Source organism: Prunus mume, linkage group LG8, assembly GCF_029339155.1.
Source record: "Prunus mume cultivar Tortuosa linkage group LG8, ASM2933915v1, whole genome shotgun sequence".
Classification (NCBI taxonomy): domain Eukaryota; kingdom Viridiplantae; phylum Streptophyta; class Magnoliopsida; order Rosales; family Rosaceae; genus Prunus; species Prunus mume.
In genome coordinates this window covers 5,265,055-5,285,867 of record NC_142705.1, presented here as the reverse complement: position 1 = coordinate 5,285,867, position 20,813 = coordinate 5,265,055, and the positions used below count along the sequence as shown (strand labels likewise).

General features: G+C 37.1%; 3 protein-coding genes across 3 annotated transcripts; all 3 read left to right on the top strand.

Moving 5' to 3' along the window:
- The first annotated feature begins 4,899 nt into the window (after positions 1-4,899).
- Positions 4,900-5,923, top strand: LOC103340669 (uncharacterized). The gene has a single exon (XM_016796183.2). It carries the CDS (start codon positions 5,149-5,151, stop codon positions 5,761-5,763), a length of 615 nt encoding a protein of 204 aa, XP_016651669.2. The 5' UTR covers positions 4,900-5,148; the 3' UTR covers positions 5,764-5,923.
- Positions 5,924-11,067: 5,144 nt separating this feature from the next.
- Positions 11,068-12,061, top strand: LOC103340623 (Plant invertase/pectin methylesterase inhibitor superfamily protein). The gene has a single exon (XM_008244058.3). It carries the CDS (start codon positions 11,222-11,224, stop codon positions 11,834-11,836), a length of 615 nt encoding a protein of 204 aa, XP_008242280.2. The 5' UTR covers positions 11,068-11,221; the 3' UTR covers positions 11,837-12,061.
- An 802-nt stretch (positions 12,062-12,863) lies between these two features.
- On the top strand, positions 12,864-20,632 carry LOC103340668 (uncharacterized). The gene is made up of 18 exons (XM_089042594.1): positions 12,864-13,462; positions 13,642-14,161; positions 14,321-14,581; positions 14,693-14,784; positions 15,341-15,550; positions 15,636-16,040; positions 16,631-16,767; positions 16,893-16,986; positions 17,094-17,150; positions 17,492-17,635; positions 17,783-17,851; positions 18,007-18,120; positions 18,346-18,507; positions 18,664-18,792; positions 18,904-19,005; positions 19,100-19,179; positions 19,377-19,526; positions 19,808-20,632. Exons 1-18 carry the CDS (start codon positions 12,962-12,964, stop codon positions 20,370-20,372), a joined length of 3,792 nt encoding a protein of 1,263 aa, XP_088898720.1. The 5' UTR covers positions 12,864-12,961; the 3' UTR covers positions 20,373-20,632.
- The last annotated feature ends 181 nt before the right edge of the window (positions 20,633-20,813 follow it).

Here is a 20,813-nt window from a genome sequence, read left to right as displayed (position 1 = left end):
CGTGCAAATTGAAATTAATAACAACAATGCAGTGGTGAGTACGTATGAACTGTTACCATACCTAATTTTCTAAGAAAAGTATAAGCATTAGTATTTCTATACATACATATACATATATGAAATCATGATGCCCATGCACCTCAGATCTACCAAATCTACCAAACAATTTAATGCACCTTTAGATATTGTAGTTGTCCCTCACTTAAAGTATTAATTGCACATGCATGCATTGATCTGTACCACATATAAAATACAACACACACATACGGTATTGTGTGTGTGTGGATATGCATTTCATATATACATACATCGTATATACGTGCATGTATATATACACATACACATACACATAAAATAAATAAATAGATAAGCATTTTACTTTAGGTATTTTGAATAGAAGAAGATTAATAACTTGTTGGATTATGGAGAAAATGTAAAAGGTGGTTTTGGCCTTACTTTAATGTAGAAAGTTCATGCAAATGTAGAAGGAAACAACGAAGAACTGAAGAAGAAACTTAAAGGAAATGAGGCACTTGCAGACTGAATCTACTTTTAGGAGGAGAAAGGAATGTGAAAATCAAGACTACACACACACACACACACACGTCTCTTCTTGAAAATCAAAGTCCTTTTACCCACAACTAAGACTATATGCATGCAGTGATTCAATTCAAGCTTTTATATATATATATATATAGCTTCTTCAATGGTATTCAGTCAGTGTTTTGTTGATTCTTCCATGGTTTCATTTCATTCGTTTTAAATATTTTTGTTTTGGGTTGAATTTTTCAATATTCATGAGTGTTAGAGAAAACAAACAATTAATTATAAATAAATAAAATTAATTTGTTTACCCTTCTTTATCACGCAAAGTGAAGCCAGAAGCAAACTGGAAATTAATATGTAGCGATATCCAAATATATATATTAATAAGAAGTGTGTATAGGAGGATTGTATCAAAACAATTAGTCAAATACACACGTGGAGTATTGGTTGACAATTTCGATTCAAACAAATTAATGAAATTACATTAGCAATTTCAAATCTGTCTATGACCCGACAATACCTACCCACCTAGCTGTGTTGGTGCTTAAAGTTCTATAATTCAGTAGAAAATTTATCATCTAAAGAAAACCCTGGGCAAATTCAAAAGTCTTAAGCACCAAATATCTTAGTAGTTTTTCTTTTTCTTTTCATACAAGCGATATGAGAATGGGAGAATCGAACTTAGAATCTCGAATACATGAGCAAATACTCTTAACTACTTGAGTTAAAAGTTTCTTACCAACTATCTAGTATATTTTAACTAAATTGTTTTTGTTTTTCATTAGTTAATGCAATACAGGACTCCTGTTCTCAACAACAAAAGTCCGTTTATGATTCACATGTATGATTATATGAAAACTCTTAAAATAATCTGAACTGACCCATACATTAATTTATCATCATCCATCAATGGTCAAGATGAACTGTTTGAGAATATATAAAATGTATGTATCAGAGTCACAAGCTAGCAAAAGGGAAGAGAGGGGGTTGCCTCGGAAAAGAAAGTAGATTGACGACATGAGCACATACAATTCAGTAACGAAAACTGAAATTGAAAATAACGCGAAGTAAATTGTAACTTAGTAAGTAAGAGTCAAATAGTCGTGCAATTGGCAGATGGATGGAGCTGGAAGTCAGTCAGACTGACGATGGCTTTCCACACTAAATAGATACACATGGATTTTAGGAAGCCAGTACTCACATTCTCAGCCGACCCGACTTTTCAAATGCATTTATATTTAGATCCGTCCATCTTTCAATTTCAAAGGCACTAATTATCCGTATATTTCCACATGGACTGCGGTGGCTTTTGGCTGACACAAACTTTGGCCACATCCCCTCCTCTCCATCCCAGCTGCCCTAGACACATGTAAAGTGTGGACCGGATTATATTACCATATGCTTTTTTCTGGCCTATTGCTTTCTCCTCTTCTTTTTCTATACTTGGTAATCTCACATTCTACATCCGTCTCTCTCCATATATTTTCCGCGCAAAATATATGATATGGATAACATTATAAACCACATTTTCAGTTTCAACTTACATTGTCCGATTTAAATGTATTCAATATTACAAGTAAATTTTTAACACATATTATGTTTTAACTAAACTGTACATGTCACTCGCCCTTGCCCTGCCCAAGAACAACAAAGCTACGTTAACTGCCCTAGACTATGGCGCAGTGCAACCTCTGTACGAAATACTCAGCACAATAGTTTAGGATATTGAAATTCTAGCCCACCCATCTAGCTCTCAAATTTGTAATTTCTTTATTTTTACAGCTAGCTAGTTGCACAAAAGCCATATATTGCTACCTCTAGTCATTGTTAATTGCATCTTTGAAGTCCAAAAAAATTCCAATGTATAGCTATTCCTACAGCTTATTTTATTTTTTCACTTAACAAAATAGTAGCCCATCTCTTTGAAAATTTCTGAATCCGCCCTTGACCCTTCCACATGACATGACAGGGAAGTTCTCACCCAAATTTGTCCATAGAAATTTTGCTAGTATAAAAAGTGATAGAAGATGATTTTTTTTTTTTTTTAATACAAGCGATAGTCTAAACTATAAAAGAGAGAGGGTTTCTCACACACACACGACCAATATGTCATGGGAATTCTAACCGAGGACTATTAATTTGCAAATTAAGACCATTTTTCACTGAAATAGACCATGTTAGCAATAGAAGATGGATTGAATACGTATGTTTTATCTCTACTTTAATTATATACGATGTGCTCTATGCATGGACAAAATAAATATTGGCTTTTGCACCTTTCAACTGAGAAGGACATCAAGTGATCAGATTCACATAACTGTGGGAGCAAGTCTGCTGCATGCACTCTAATATCATCCCTCACCAACACTGCACTGAATAGCGCTTTGACCTTTTTCACGACTGTGAATGCATCCCATTCTAGAAATTGACAAGTCTTGTTGGTTTCAGAGAGGAAGCAGACATGAAAATTCTTCAGCTTTGCAAAGTTAGGGTTAGCAATATTGCAGCCTTGTAGTAGAAGATAATTGTTCGAAATCAATAGCTGACTTTTTGGAAATGGAAGTCAAACAAAGCCATCAAACGTTGGTTAGGTCTAGAAACAAACAGCAAGCTTCTTGTTGGCTGACTTATAATTATCAACATTCTAATTCAACTTCAAAAATACTATCTTTGTAGTCTCAAAAAAGGCCTCGAAATTTTCTTCCTTTGAATCTCGTGCAATCTAGAACAGTTGGAACAGAAATGCCTTTTTTCCATTTGTATTGGAGATGGAGTTGCATTCTTATGACTTTCGCATTCTTTTCTTTTCTTTTTTCTTTTTAGACACAGATTTTTATACGTAAAGGTCTATCTATTCTATTTCATGAAGAATCTTTTGGGGGGTTATGGAAATTTGAACGATTGTGAAGTTTGTCCAAGTCTAATTCCTTATTTAGTTTTCTTTAAAATGTAATAAATTTAATACTTGGACAATCTATGTAAAATGATGATCAATTTGTTTTACATCATCTCTTTAACAGAGGTGGAGCGCACCAATACATATACAAGGTGGTATTATAGCATTTTTGTTAAATTAAATACTTATCATAAGTTTATGAAAATTTTAATTGTGTGAGAAATTGAATTTTCAGGCCGCAGCCCTGCTTTTTCTATTTGTCGTGGGCTCTCACTTAAAACCATATGTGGTTTTCAGGCTGAAAATTTGTCACCCCGTGCATCCAAAAAACATAGCAGGCTTCTATGGTTGGACCCAAATTCTAAACTGGTTTGATCTCTAACTTAGGGCTTGTTTGATAAACCTTAATTTTTTAAAACAACTTGAAAGTGTTTTCATTTGTTTTTGTTTTTTTTTTAGCGCTCTCTCTTTGTTCACTGATTTTACATCACCACAAATAAAATGCATTTCAGTTATCAAAATTCGGTATTTAGGACCTTTCGACTTGGACCTGGCTACACATGGGCATATTATAATATTGTAAAAGAAATACGAACATGGAAACCTGGGCACCATCAATCTACCCCCTACAACTTGAATCACGTGTAAGGCAACTTCATCCGTACACTCATAATGAGCATTTCATAAAGTTAACTACCAGCTATCATCCATGACTTGCAAGTCTTCTTCTTTTACCTAACTCCTTCAAAAGCCTTGGGCCATTTATTAATTTATTATTATTTCCCAACCAAGTCTCTTTCTTTTTTTTTCTTTTTTGCCTTCTATTATCTAAAGGTAGTGAAATTTGTAGGTAAGAAATTCACATACACAAGCATTACTTACGTGTACCCACGTGTAGGCTATAGCTTGACTAGCATCAACCCTCTCTCACGTTTCACGTTTCACGTTTCTTGCAATTTTTCTCCAATTTTTTCTTTTTAATCTTACGTTAATATTCTATATAGTAATGTGAAAGCTCCTAACGAGGCGTAAAATGTAAAAAATACTAGGCATATCACATTATTATACTATATTATAAGTTTTGTTTTTAATACGTTAGACTAAGTAGACCACCGAATGCAAAATGCAATACTTTTTTATTATTGACAATGGCACTTTGGCTTTTTGGAGACTTCATCCTTCAAAGAAACTTGCAAAGAAAAGACACAAATCAAATTTGCAAGTGTCAAATTGAAATGACGGCCGAAAACTATGAACCCGCATGCATAATTTTACTCCACATTTCTCCATCAGTTTCTAGACCCCATACTGTTTTCTGTGGTCAGCATGATAAGGGAGGAGGCGGAGAAGGAGGGACTGTGGGGTTCACGAAACACAGAGACGACACTTGGTTCCTGGCCTCACACGTGTCACGGGACTATATCATGCAAGTGGGAAAATGCGGTATAATAATTGGGATCTACCTTGAGCAATTCGCATCTTAGCTCTCGATTCTTGGCATCTCTATTGGCATCTCTCTGTACGGATCCTAAACTGGACTTGGCACACCAAACATAACAAATCCAACGGCCCAAATTCTCCCTCGGATTGTCTCTCCTCCCACCATAAATTCATCCTCACCAGACCCGCACCTCGTATTCTTCACCGCACTCGGACACAAACCTTAACACAACCCCCAGAAAACCCCTGTTCTGTTCCATTTCAACATGAACTCTGTGTTGGATTCTCCTCTCGAAGCTCTTGCTTTCAACTATGTCAGCTTCGGATTGTTCACTGTTGTGAACAATTTGTGGACTTGGGTCGCCGTTTTGACGGCCGCCGTCAGCTTCTTGAGCCTCAGGCTCAGAGCCAGTACCGGAGCTGCCAGCACTGCTATCTCTTCTTCTTGCCTGTTCAACTCACCACCTTCCAATGACGACCGGAGCTCAAATGGGTCGTCGCCGGCTCCGGAGATAACGCCTTCGGAAACGGCCGACGAGCCACCCTGCTCTGTTTCGTCTCTGGTGGCTGCGCCTTATAAGTTTGAAGATGATAGAATAGTAGTGACAAAAGGGCTGAAGTTCACTCTGTATTATGACGATAACGCAGAAGGCGACGTTGACCTAAAGGCGGAGGAAGCGGGAGAGTGCGACGGCGATGAGGCGGTGGCTGATGGTTGTGGGGAGTGGATGGAGGGTGTTCTGAGGCTGAGATTAGGGGAGATGGGTTGGTACAGGCACCAGGACTTGACGGAGCTTAACGGTAACGTCGTTAGATTATGGGATGGTTGTAGAGTTGGCGCAAGGCACGGCTCATCAAAATCAACACACCGCGTCGTGTAGTTGTTAGATTGTCGTATGGCAGAGGGAGTTGTTTTGTTCTAATAAGCTCCTGTTCTTGGGATTAGGGTTGTGAAAAAAATGTAAATACATTTTGTTTGGGTTAAACATGATTAATCCGCGGAATCAATGCAATGCTAATTGGTTCTTTTTTGTTCTCTAATTCTTCTTCTTTCCATTAAACCCGATTATATTGCCAGTTGATGTGATTTATTAGTGTACCTCGTGTGTGTTTATAAAATACATACATACATACATATATGTATATATGCACAATTGACAAACTGGGTACAGCCAAAATAATGCGAGAGAGAAGACAGCAGCAGATAAATTATAGTACTGATGCGGTGGAGGCGGTTGTGTTTGGTGGTACTATATCAATTAATAACCATTTATCTGACTAGATATGCAATTATAAAATGGTAAGTAAGGCTGAAGCAGCTTCATTAACTTTATTCTATTTGATTAATTAATCGCAACATTATTTTTTATTTTTTTTAGTACAAGTGATAGTTTAAATTATAGCGGAAGATGATTTTTCCCACACACAACTATAATGTCAATGTCTTTTTTCACTTAACTAAATCCGGTTAGCAAATCTCCTATGATCTTACTAATAATGTTGATTGTTGTGAGAAATTATTTTATATATATATATAATATAATTATATAAAGAATCTTAACAATCAATCAAATGGTTTCAAGTCGCCTACATATTGACAATTATGTTTAACAAATGGTCCTTGTAGTATGTAGGACCTGTTGGGAAAGATGAGTGCATGTAGGCACAAGAATGATGGTTCATAGCAGTTTTAATGAAAAATCATGCACTTGTTGTATATATATGACACAACTTAAGAAAAAGAAATATAAGTTATAGCACATCATTATGAACAATCTTTGACTGGTGAAACCCGCATCAATGATGACCAATGGCCACCAACCATTACTCAGGGAATGGGTGCATAGAAAAATAAACTACTAACTCTCAAGGTAGAAGGCTTGGAGCTAGAATTTTTGCATGTTGAAGGTAGGACATGTGGAAATATTTTATTTTTATTTATAAAAAAAAAAAGTGCAGTAAGTTGGAAAGTTCAAACCACTTGTTCTATGTATATTGTATGGCACACAGTGTACTCGGAAGTTGCAAAAATTTCTCCTCAATATTATGTTTATAGTTAGCAAAAGCATGCATTAATTAGTTCATAATCTTGAAGCACATCTTAAACCTTTTGTGGTTTAGTAGTTGTGTAACATGGACATGGGAGATGATAAATTTCTTAGTATTTTCAACAGTACATCCTGCATAATACAACTGCACATGTACCGTATGCGCCAAATTTGCTATCCTTTTATGTGTGTACTGAATTATATGCTTGATGGATTCCAGGCAAGAGGTTGTACATGTACAATTGATAGCAACCTAAGCTTGTTGGGCTTCCCACCAAAACCACACCCAACTACAGCCATATGTTACACTGCTACACTTGTATTATCACCAATAAGTCTTCATGAACACCTCAAACCTGTTCTCAGCAAGCTGGTGTGAAATCCTAACTTGTAAATTAAGGAAAGATAAATAAAAAATACTATGACCAATTTCCTATATAATATTCGACACCTTATGTTATCAGGCGCTTTGATAATGAGGGGCAATGTTAAGAGGGTGTTTTGAGAGATTCAATCTAGCCGTCTAATTTGAGGAATTTATTTATCAAAGACCCCACCATTATAATCCCTCATTACAATCTTACTATATGTTACCAGCTCATGGATATGATATCATATATCATCCAAGGGTCCATAGGGTCTTAGCTTTCATAGTTGGTAGATCAAATTGATTAGCCTAATTTAACGGTTAAAAATTAAGACCTCACCTAAGGGTACATATAAGCCCTCAATATAGAATTTTTGTTACTGTGTATGCATCGGGAAAATGGGTCCACAAATTTAATGGTGGGGATTGTGAAGCCCGTATTCTCCAATTGGGCCAAAAGCCCCAACTGCTCGCAATCCAGCTTCACGTGGGTAGACCCCTTACCATATCCACACTCCAGAGACAAACCTAATTTCGCTCACTCTGGCATTTTATCAAGCACGTCGTGCGCCACACATTTTGAACTCAACTGGGCCTGCTGGAAGAGCTGCCGTGCCCGTGCTGTCAAATGTTTTTACCAGGAGAGGGGAGGGAGAAACCCAAGAGAGAAAATTGCATATGCAATTTATACTGTGGGGTAGGCATTATGTCACAATGCAATTCCAGACTGCATTTCACATGCTGTGTTTCAGAACTTAACCCTTGCGATGTCAAATTCATGGGAAAGGCTGTTGGGCTCACAAAAGTGTGTTTCTTATCAGTTTTCTGCTGCTAATAATAATTCATGGGTAAGGGGACCCATGTTTGCCAATCAAACAACCACTCAATCACTCCATCAAACTGGCATGCAAAGGAGTTGCTTTTGATTTCTCACTCTCACTATTATAAAATATAATTGGTTCCGTTTGGTGATGCGCATTAAATCACAGGCCCCTATACTTACACTATATACTATATGTAGCTTCATTTCATGCCCTCCAATACCAATTGAGGGTGGGCTTAGGCTAGTTTACGTTGTTGTCTTTGTAAAAATAATCGCTTTCATATTTCTTTGTGAGAGAAAGCAATTTGGAGTTTAGTGAACTTTTGTTAAAAGCATTGTTGGTATTGATTCCCGCATAATCATTAAACTCAGTCTCTTCAAACTGATTCTCGCATAATCAGAAAATCAAAGCATCTCATTAGCCGTTTTCCTTTATAGTTTTCTCTCACAACAATTTTTAACAATAAGTGATTTTATCATATTTTACCAAACGGGTTGGGCTTCCCAAATTTAAAAAAAAATCACTTATCACCTCAAATAAGCAATGTCAAACGGGCATTTAGCCTTCTGGTATTATTCTTTTAACCAAATACTTATATTGTCAAACTATAAATCGAAGTAAATAAAAAAAATCAACATGAACAAAAAGTTTGGTAATAAAACATTTTTCCAATAAGTTAAATCATGTCAATTAATCTTACATACGGATTATTTTTCTTTGGAAAGTGGTTATGGTATGGATACAAATAATTATGGAGTCACATGCAGGCTTAAAAATGGAGAAAAATGTCCTTGAAATGGGGATAAATAACATCATTTTGTTATTCCCGATAAATAACATTATGACACGTATGATAATACTTCCACATAGTATAATGGTATTGGTAGCGAATAGCAAAACACTACTATTCTCGTTGCAAATAAATTTTTCTCCTTCATATCGATCTATGTACATTATTATGGTGATGTCCCCCAATTAAGATATGTAGACTTCTTGCTTCAAAAAAGAGTTTTCTGACTCCGCCTCTAAAAATAGATCTTTTAGTGAGTTTATATATATACAAGTTACAACCGTACAAGCCAAAGAATAATCCATGTTTAAGTCATTCGTGATGTGTTTAAGAAAATGACTTTTTTTTTTTTTTTTTGGGTTCTCCTGGAAAGAATAATCCATGTTTAAGTCATTCGTGATTGTTTAACAAAATGACATATTTTACGATTGTTTTGTTTGGTCTCCAAATTTATTTGAATGCCACCTCATTGAAAAATATTGAGGAGCATGCACTGAAACATGGTTGAGGACTTTTATTATTCGTCAATAAATATATGTTTGCATGTTGGTTAGTGATAGGTTGATAACTTGTGGTGCATTTATTCAGAGCCCTCGACAGGTCCCAAACACTTGGCCAAAATAGCCACAAATGGGGGTGCGTAAATTTGTAATTAGACTGCCTATGCCTATAAGAAATACAAAGAAAAGATGTTTGACAAGATGTGTTGTTTGGTTAGGGGATTTGAATTGAGATATTTAAACTACCACTTTTCGAGCTATTTGGTGTTTTTATAAAATCTCCTTATGTCTCAAAAATTATATGAACGTTCAGGTTTAAGTTTGTTTTTACAAAACCTATTTTTATTTATTGTTCGTCTAAAAATTAATGATTACATTGAAAAAATGCTTATGCAAATAATGAAATTAACCTCAATGAATGTATATGCAATCTAATCTAAAATGTAACTTTGTTATTTAAAGATTTTTTTTTTGTATAAAATTATTAACCTTTGGAAGAAAAATCAATAAATATAAATTTTCTGAAAACAAATTAAAATCTTAAGGATGTTTGTGTAATTTCTGAAACCTCAAGGAGTTTTGTGAAAAAGCCAAACATCTTAGATAGTGTTAGTGTAAATAACTCATTTGAATTTCTCAAAAAAATAACAAAAATAACAAAAATCCATTGCTTTTGTTATTTTGTTTGTTTTCATTTGTTTTGATGATTATCCCTAAAGAGGAACCCCCTCCTCTCCCCGCACACTTTTTTTTTCTCATAATATATATATATATATATATATATAAAGCAAAAGGCAGAGAATGGTGAAACATTTAAAATAGCAGAAAATGCTTTTGATTAATCCAAACATTAAGATTTAAAATTATTAATTAAATGAGGATAATATAGTAAGTTCACACTTTTTCATATTAAAAAAATTAAAATTAAAAGAAAAATTAGATAATGAATTCTATTTTTATGGAACACAACTACCAATTATTATTTTTAATTCAAAAATAAATTTCATTTTAAAAAAAAAGTCTCTCACAGTGAAGCGCGTGCGGATAAACTAGTAATACAAATAAAATAAAACTTTTTACCACTAAAAAATAATAATAATGACGGGTGTCATTAAATTATTCGTCCCAAAAATAGTGCATAGATAGCGATGAGTCTATACCACGAAAATACATGGGTCGGTTCAATTATAGGAGTGGATGGAATAAATACCATCCATATCTTCAACCCAAAGATTAACCAAAGTCAATATGACAAAAGGTAAACTAACGTGACTGTGTTTAGGTTTGCTTTCACCATAGATAAGGAGTTAGTTAACTATACATAATCAAAGGATGGAAAGATTGATTAACAAAGCATTTGATACATTTGTTTGACACAAGCGATATTGAAAGAGAGGAACTTGAACATAGGAAATTGAATGCAAGATAATTATTCTTAACAATTTGAGCTACAAGCCTTTCTAATTTCGTTCGACTCAAAATTAACAAGCATAATTTTGTTCAATTGTTAATATATTTCTTATATTTTATTTATCAATTAAAAATAAAATAATATGGTTCCCTAACATTAATCTTTTCCTATCTCAAAGAGGGGTTTGTTTTCGTAGCCTTGCCCCCCAATAAACCACACATACCCCTATAAAACCAACCGTTGGCGCGCCCATCAATTAGTTAAACATAATCACATCAGACATCCATCCAACCAACCACCCCAACACATACTTGCACTCACACTCTTCTTCACTCTACTCCCCCTCACCCTTATCTCTCTCTGTCTACCTCAGATCTTCCACCATTACACATCAAAACGATGCGTTTCCTACTCTCTCTCCTCCCGCTCCTCCTCCTCCTCCACTGCCTACCCTACTCCGCCGCCGCGCGGAAACACAACCCACACAACAACCCAATCAACTCATCCCATCTCGTCCGTTCGTCATGTAGCCACGCTAGCTACCCCAACCTCTGCATTCACTCTCTCTCCACCTACGCGGGCCCCGCAAACACCCCTCGCGACCTGGCCCAGGCCGCCGTCAACGTCAGCCTCTCACGAGCCCGCCGCGTTTCCGGCTACCTCGCCCAACTCTCCAACTCCGACCAGGGAACAAAACGAGAGCGTTCCGCGCTCAGCGACTGCATCGACCTCATGTCCGAGTCCGTGGACGAGTTAACCCGGACGCTCGACGAGTTGAAGCACCTCCACGCCGAAACGTTTCGGTTTCAGATGAGCAACGCCCAGACTTGGGTCAGCGCGGCCCTCACAGATGACGACACGTGTCTTGATGGGTTTGAGGAGCTTGATGTGAAGGTGAAGGTGAAGACGGATATGAAGCGCAAGGTTACGAATGCGGCTAGGGTTACTAGCAATGCGCTGTACCTGATCAACCGCCTCGATGAAAGCCGTGGTCGGCCGAGATCTAAACCTTGATGATTATGATGATGGCGATGGACGGCCGTGATTCTGTTTTACCGGGCGTTATCTATAGCGTGTGTAGTTCGTTCGTACTTTTTTGGTTTTTTACTTTCGATTTTTATTTTTTATTTATAAAAAGTTGTACGTATGATCTCATCGGCTGCTGCGTGTATAAACTCTTCCTCATAGTGTATCATGTCATGTTTTATCTAAAATTAAAAGGCTATCAAATTAACTATTGATGTCCTTTTTGTCTGTTACTCATCAAAGTCAATTGAATTACGTGATAAAGAACAATGTTAAAAAACACGTCAATATTCTGAACTACTGTAATTGTAATAGAACTCATATCATTATATTCTAAACTAATCTAATCGAAATGAAAATCGGGTACGAGAGGTAAACTTATTACTTTAATTAATTGGCCAAACCCACTTATACAATTGTATTCTTTCTTTGTTGTAGCTCATATGCCTAAAAAATTCTGTGTTGGTTCATGAAAAAATAATTTTGATCACAAAGCTCAGTAATGATTAGGAAAAGTTATGGGGCATCATGAATATTTAGGGACCAAACTTTATGGTTTGTATATAAAAAAATGGAGGAGCTTTTGAAAGTGTTGGGGACTGGGACAACCAGAACGCATGTGACCAAACTGAAGTAGCAAAATGGCAGCTTTTGAAAAGGTATGGTCAATGCTCTCTTCTTCCTGAGAACACAAGGGATCAATTGACTTAAGTCGTTCGATCAAGGGCTGGGCCCACACAAAGAAAATCTACACTGTTTGGAGTTCAAAGATGCATTTAACAATAACTAGAGCTAATTTTGTTATGAAAGTCCAGTAAGTTGATATCACCATAATCACACATGGCCCTAGAAAAGGAAAAAGAAAGGGCTAAAAAAAGGAGGGTTATATTCGGGGCAACGCGTCCGACCCGGCCCAGTAAAATATAAACCGTTCAGCCCAAAGGGGTGGAACGAATGTCGGTTGTTCGCTTCACGGACTCAGGGTATGAACCGGCCAATTCTAACTGGGCCGAAGTCTCCTTCTTCACTCTCGACTATTGTCCATAAACCCTAGCTACCTCTTGAATTCATTGAAGCTAGGGTTTTTCTGCAACTCGCCAATCCCCGCCCAACATGGAAGGCATCGAAATGGACGACGGTTACACTCTTCCCCTAATCGAAGACGACGACATCTGCACCTCAATCCTCACGCGCTTCAGCAATTCCACGCGCGAGGACCACCACCACCTCTGCGCAGCCATAGGCGCCATGGCTCAGGAGCTCAAAGACAAGAAACTCCCTTCGACCCCGGTCGCCTACTTGGGCTTCACGTGCTCTTCTCTCGACGGCCTCTCCTCCCAGCCCGAGCCTCCCTTTCATGTGATCGACGCCCTCCTCACAATTCTCTCCATTGTCTTTCAAAAAGTCTCGGCCGCAATTCTCGTGAAGAAGTCCGAGTTCCTATCGGAGCTCTTGGTCCGTGTTCTGCGGTCTCCGTCTTTGACAGTGGGCGCCGCCGTCTCAGGATTGAAATGCATATCGCATCTGCTCATCATCAGAGGCCGTGTCAACTGGTCTGATGTTTCTTCATTGTATGGCTTCTTATTGAGCTTTATTACAGATTCCCGCCCTAAGGTGAATTGCTCACATTTTATTTGTTCTTTAATGTTGATCGGTTATCATAGAATTCATTTCATTTCTGATATTTGTAATGTAGATTCTATAAAATGGATTGAAGTTTTAATTTTTATTTGGTGTTTTAGATGTCTACTTTATAATGTACTTATTTTTATGCTAATTGTATTCTCACACAGGTGAGAAGACAATCACAATTGTGTCTTCGTGATGTACTGCAAAGTTTTCAAGGAACACCGCTGCTCGCCCCTGCAAGTGAAGGGGTTACTAACTTATTTGAAAGGTTTCTTCTGCTTGCTGGTGGGTCAAATGCAGATGCGGGTGAAGGACCCAAGGGAGCTCAGGAGGTCTTGTATATTTTGGATGCTTTGAAAGAGTGTCTTTTTCTTATGTCAGTCAAGTACAAAACTTCCGTCCTCAAGTACTACAAAACTCTCTTGGATCTGCACCAACCACTTGTTACAAAGCGCATAACAGATAGTTTGAATATACTTTGTCTCAATCCATCTACAGACGTTTCTCCTGAAGTGTTGCTCGATCTGTTATGCTCATTAGCTCTTTCTGTCTCCACGAATGAGACATCTGTCGATGGGATGACATTCACAGCTCGCTTGCTCGGTAGTGGAATGGCCAAAGTTTATTCCCTCAATAGGCATATATGCGTAGTTAAACTCCCTATTGTATTCAATGCACTCAGAGGTATGTAATGTTTTCCCTCCTTTATTGACTTTAGTTGTATACATGTTACCTTCCTATACATTCAAAAAAATCTTCCCCTGAGTTCCTGTTTGTATCTCTTTCCATTATAGAAAGCAAGACTCAAAAAGTACTCTGGTGTTTTTTCTTTGAGTTTGGCAGATGTATTGGCATCTGAGCATGAAGAGGCCATACACGCAGCAGCGCATACATTTAAGAGTCTCATTCATGCTTGCATTGATGAAAGCTTGATCAAACAGGGAGTTGACCAGATTGTAATGAATGCAAATCTGGATGCAAGGAAGTCTGGGCCAACTATAATTGAAAAAGTATGTGCTACTATTGAAAGCTTACTTGGTTATCACTACGCTGGTGTCTGGGACCTTGTATTCCAAGTTGTTTCAGCAATGTTCGATAAATTAGGTATTGCTTTTGCTGTATCTGACTGTTTTCCTGTCATTTTAACTAAATTGTTTTTCACTTGCTATGCACTCTCCATTTCATTTAAGAGGTGTAATATCCGTTATCATACAGGGGTATATGCTTCTTATTTCATGAGGGGTGCGCTCAGGAGCTTGGCAGAGATGGAGAAGTTATCTGATGAAGATTTCCCTTTCAGGAAACAGGTCTTTTTCATATCATTTAGTTTTAAGAGATGAAGAGTACTGTTACTTGTCATTATCTTATGGATCTCTATATTTGCTCTACGGCTATCTTTGTTGTTTGACAATTGTGACTGTGTACTGGTTTGTTGACTGCAGTTTAATGGTCTTACACCATCTTTTACATTCTGGATTGCAGTAATTTATTATTTTTTTAGGTTTTCTGGCCATCCAATGCTAAACTAAGAAAAGAAAAGAAAAGCTATAATTCCTCATACTGTATAACTTGCAGCTGCAGGAATAATTGATGAGGGAAACCCTATTTTGTTGCATTGCTTTGATCAGGGATATCTGGTCTAATATTGCAAATGCATAATATATATTTAAACCTTAAATTCTATAGCTACAGTTGTAGGTTTGATATTGTAACTAGGTCCACTATAGCATTTACTAAGTTTGTTTGGCTGCAAGTCAAACTCTTTAAAAAAAAAGATTATTTGGAAGCTTCTCGTGTCGTTTCATCTTTGTTTACTCTCTATTAGTGCAGCACTTACTAATATAATTACTTATTATTTTATAGCTGCATGAATGCCTTGGATCAGCTCTTGTTGCAATGGGACCTGAAACATTTTTAGGTCTTCTACCTCTTAATTTGGAGGCTGAAGACTCAAGTCAGGTGAATGTGTGGCTCTTTCCGATACTGAAGCAGTATACCATTGGTGCACGTTTGAGCTTCTTTACAGAGTCAATTTTGGGTATGGTTCGAACGATAAAGGAGAAATCTAGAAAGGTATTTAAGAGTTCATACTGATGGAGTGTGTGTTGTTTAATTCAGATGGAATTTTTTAGTTACGTCGTCGTCTTGTATTTGGCAGCTCGAGTCACAAGGACGTATTTTTTCATCAAGGAGTACAGATGCATTTGTACATGCTTTGTGGTCACTGTTACCTTCATTTTGCAACTATGCTTCAGATACTGCTGAAAGTTTCAACGATCTAGAGCAAGCCTTGTGCAGTGCCCTTCAAGATGAACCTGAGTTTCGTGGAATAATATGCTTGAGCTTGCAAATTCTTGTACAACAAAATAAGAAAATTGTGGAAGAAATGAATGATCTGTCAGATAGTGAAGTAGGTAGTGCCAGACACAGAGCTATTTCTCATTATACCCCTCAGGTTACAGCAGATAACTTAAGCGTGCTCAAGTCATCTGCTCTCAAGTTACTGCATGTTCTATCAGGTGTTTTCTTGAATACCACAAAAGATGATGCAGGCTGTTTGCAGGTACGTAAGTATACTGAGGTTATATGTCTGATAGTGTTTGTCCTGCAAAATGCTTGACAAGAATGCCAAATTGGCATGGATTTTAAAATAGTCATGAATTTGTGAGTTTGCTACTGGAGTAACAAATACAGCTCCCATACGAATCATGCATATCGTTGTTAAAACCAAAAAGTAAAAAGTATTCATGACACAATCTTGTATTTGAGAAAGAGAGGCGGAGAGGAGTTGTCTCTTTATCACATGTACTAGGTACCTGGTAGTGGACATTCTAAAGACTTTCAACATAATTGAGCGACAAAGGCAAAGGAAGAAAATGGGGTCGTGACAGACTCACTCTATAAGCTCCAGTCCCTTTTTTACAGTATCACCCTTTTCAGTCTCTTTTTTTTTTCTTTTTGATTTCCCTGTGACGTTTGAAATAAATTTGTACCTCTTTTTTTCGCGTTGCTTCCCCCAACATTTTGTCTTTTTAAAAAATGGGTCCAATTTTTACTTGAAAATAGACCTCTATCTTTGATACATGTTCGTACTTGTTAATGTGGCATCAGTTTTTGTGAGGTTGAGATTAATTATGTTTGCACTGTTTACAGTCCACAATTGGTGAGTTTGCTTCAATAGCAGATAAAGAAGCTGTGTCAAAGTTTTTCCGAAATAGAATGGGGATGCTTTTAAAGGTTACTGAAGAGGCTAGCAAAGCAGAAAGTCCTAGAGATTTTAATTCCAAGCGGTATATCAATACTTTTTTGTTGTTGTTTATCTCGTTTAGTTTTGGCTTTTTATAATTTAATTATTTCTTCTCTCTCTCTTTGTGGAACATCTGACATTACATTAATTCTTCCATCTTAACTGCAGGGCACAACTGTTTGACTTGGCAGTTTCATTTTTACCTGGCTTACATGATAATGAGGTTGATCTTCTATTTATTACAATAAAGAATGCATTACAGGTTTGAAAGTCTTTCTCTTCTGTCTGGCTATTTTGTTCGTTTCTAAGGGATCCCACAATGCTTCAAAAAAGGAAAGGTTGCACTAACTAAGGGCTTCCTGACTTCAGGATGATGAAGGTTTGATACAAAAGAAGGCATATAAAGTTCTTTCAATCATTCTCAGGGTATGCAAACGTTAATAATTTGTTTGCTTTGAATTATATGGATAATCTATAATAATGCTTCTATACTGTGACTTTTATTGTCATCATCTATCACTGGAAAATATGGGGAAACATGATTTACTGGTTGTAATTGGTTTGTTTTGCGGTTAATGTCGTAGTTGACGAAGAGTTGGTCACATATATCAATCATAATTTTCTGGAATACTCATGTTTTCAAAAATAAGAAAAAGGAGAAACAATAAGATGAAATTATGTGCTGCTGGGCCATCACCTGCCTGTTACCGTGGTGTTTTTTTGCCCCCTTTTTAGCTTATGTATCTCTTTGCTGAATGTATGGTCAGGACTGTGATTCGTTTCTTTCATCGAATTCATCGAAGCTCAAGGAATTGCTTGACCTTATGGTTAATGTGCTGCCTTCATGCCATTTTTCAGCTAAACGGCACAGACTCGACTGCTTGTACTTCCTAGTAGTCCATGTTTCAAAGGTATCCATAAATAAACGATACCTCACTTTTCGATTAATCTAAGATTCATTCCTTGTAGCATTAAATCTTCCATTATTAGGAACAAAGTTTACATTCAAGTTTCGTACGTATGGCGCTCAATACCTAAGAACTTCAATCTTTTTGTAGAGTGACACAGAGCAGTGGCGGGATGACATCATAAGTTTCCTGACAGAAATAGTTCTTGCACTTAAAGAGGTAAAGTGGTTTATCAGCTGCAATATCTGGTTTAATAAGTAGTTTTAATATTCCTGACGGATAAAATTGTTGCACTTAAAGAGGTAAAAGATCTTGCATGGCTCTTCTGAACTTTATGTTTGATATGAATTGTTAATGTTTTTTTTCCAATGCAGGCTAACAAAAAGACAAGAAATAGAGCTTATGATATCCTTGTCCAAATTGGCCACGCCTGTGGTGATGAGGAGAAAGGCGGGAATAGAGAACACCTGTTGGAATTTTTTAACATGGTACTGAATATTGTTTCAGATTGCTTAGTTATTACTGCTCAAATTTACTGATAAGTCTATTGACTAGAAGTCCATACTTCAGAAGTCTGCGTGGAGCAACCTCTTTTGCCCCCTTCCTCCTTTTGATTATGACTGATTCAATCATCTTTAATTGGTCTTCTGTGGACCAGAGTAGAAATTGATATATAAATGTGTAGCAAGTCTAAGCTGATCTTATGGTCACAGGTAGCTGGGGGCCTAGCTGGTGAAACTCCTCATATGATCAGTGCTGCAATGAAGGGCTTAGCTCGGTTGGCTTATGAGTTTTCTGATCTTGTTTCAACCGCTACCAATTTGCTTCCGTCCGCATTTCTCCTCCTCCAGAGAAAGAACAAAGAAATAATTAAAGTAGACCCCCTCTCTTTTAGATCGGCATTTTGGAGTTATTAATTATTTTGAATTAACTGCTTAGTAAATCATTATGTGATTTGTTATTTCAATTGATCTTACATGAATATTTTCATTTATTTATTTTATTCTTAGTTGGGCGTTCCCTTATTGCAGGCTAATTTAGGTTTGTTGAAGGTATTAGTAGCCAAATCACAAGCCGAGGGGTTGCAATTGCACTTGAAAAGCATGGTGGAAGGCTTGCTGAAGTGGCAAGACGCTACTAAAACCCACTTCAAAGCCAAGGTTGTTTCCTCAATTAAAATGCTTGTGTCTCAATTTAGACATCTAGTTCAGTTGGTTTGATAATTAGTCCAAATTCTGACCACTAGCTCGTCAAACCTGAATTGATTTCAGGTTAAGCTGCTTCTAGAAATGCTTGTCAAGAAATGTGGGCTCGATGCTGTTAAGGCTGTGATGCCTCAAGAACATATGAAATTACTTACCAACATACGGAAGGTCTGTCGAGAGACATCTTGGTAGAATGAACATTTTCCAGGGTACTCACTACTTATTTCTGATCTTCTTTTGTTTTTTATTTTTTTGAATACAGATCAAGGAACGGAAAGACAGGAAACTGGGTTCTAAATCTGAGGAAGCTAGATCTCAAGTTTCCAAAGCAACTACATCCAGGTCTCAGTCTTACATGATTAAAATTAATAAATGCTTGAGCACAACAAATACTTGTGTGCAATATTTATGTCTTATAGTACACAGATGTATGTTACCAATTGAAGCTTATGTGATATAAGCTTCAATTCAGTAGCTCAATTCAGCTTCTACTTAGGCTGTGTTTTGTAACTTTATTTTATTTTCTATCTTCTTTTCAGGTTAAGCAGGTGGAACCATACAAAAATATTTTCTGATTTTGATGAAGAAGAAACTGAGGATAGCAATACAGAATATATGGATGCCAAAACAGTCTTGGGCAAACATGGCAAGGGATTCTCGCAGCTCAAATCCAAAGCATCTTCATTACGGTAGGTTGTATTTTATGTTCATAATGGATTGGGAATGAGTAGATTATGCATCAATCATGATCTTGGTAGCTAGAAGTTTGTCTAATGGGTGTTGCTTGGATCATTTCTGACGGTCTGGAAATGTTAAAAAATGATTTCTTAAATAAACACAATCCAATTTAAGCAAATTTATCCAGCAGATCATGTAGCCTGTGGTTCAGTTGGTGGTTTTGTTTGCCATTTTTGGAAGTTCTACATCATCCGACGCCTAAGATAAATTAACTCAATTGTTTGTAATACAGAAGAACAAATAAGAACTTGCTTGATCAACTAGAAGATGAGCCACTCGACTTGCTTGATCGGCAAAGAACGAGGTCAGCACTTAGATCATCCGAGAGTTTAAAGCGAAAAATGGAGTCGGATGATGGGCCAGAGATAGACGATGATGGGCGCCTAATAATTCGTGACGAAGCAGAATCGTACAAGAGAAAGCCATCGGAACCTGATTCAGATGTAAGAAGTGAAGCGGGTAGTTACTTGTCCGTAGACTCAAAGAAAACACAGAAGCGGCGGAAGACATCAGAGTCTGGGTGGGCTGCCACCGGCAAAGAGTATGCCAGCAAGAAGGCCGGTGGGGATTTGAAGAGGAAGGACAAACTTGAACCTTTTGCATATTGGCCGCTTGATCGAAAAATGATGAGCCGTAGGCCGGAGCATAGGGCAGCTGCAAGAAAAGGGATATCAAGTGTGGTGAAGATGACAAAGAAGCTGGAAGGGAAGAGTGTCTCAACTATTCTCTCCACTAAAGGCTTAAAGTTTAAGAATAAAAGTAGGGTTCAGAAGGGAGGCAGCAAGAAGAAAAGGTAGGTGAGGAACAGGACTCCTTCGATCGACACATTGAAGGGAAACTTGTACTAAAGGGTTTTTTTAATTTTATAAATTACAGTAATTTTTTTGATTTATTAATTGTTATTATTGTTCTTATACTGAATGGACGCTTGTTCTGGGTAAGCATAATAGCTGATGGGTTGCTAAGAAACTTCTAATGGGCTTTGTATTGCTGTTACTCCCTGAGGCTCCACTGTAAAGAAAGCATGAATGAAATGAATTGGACGTTACTTATTTTATTTCCCGTTTCTGAATTTCCTCTTTCAGTGTTAGGGTCTATCATACTGTGCAGCGCAGCCAGCCTTCCAAAAATGAAAAAGAAAATAAGCGATGAAGAAGGAGAAGAACCTATTATATTCATAAGGGTAAAGAAAAGCGATTTTCAATCTCATTCTGTCAACTTTCTTGAACTTATGATTT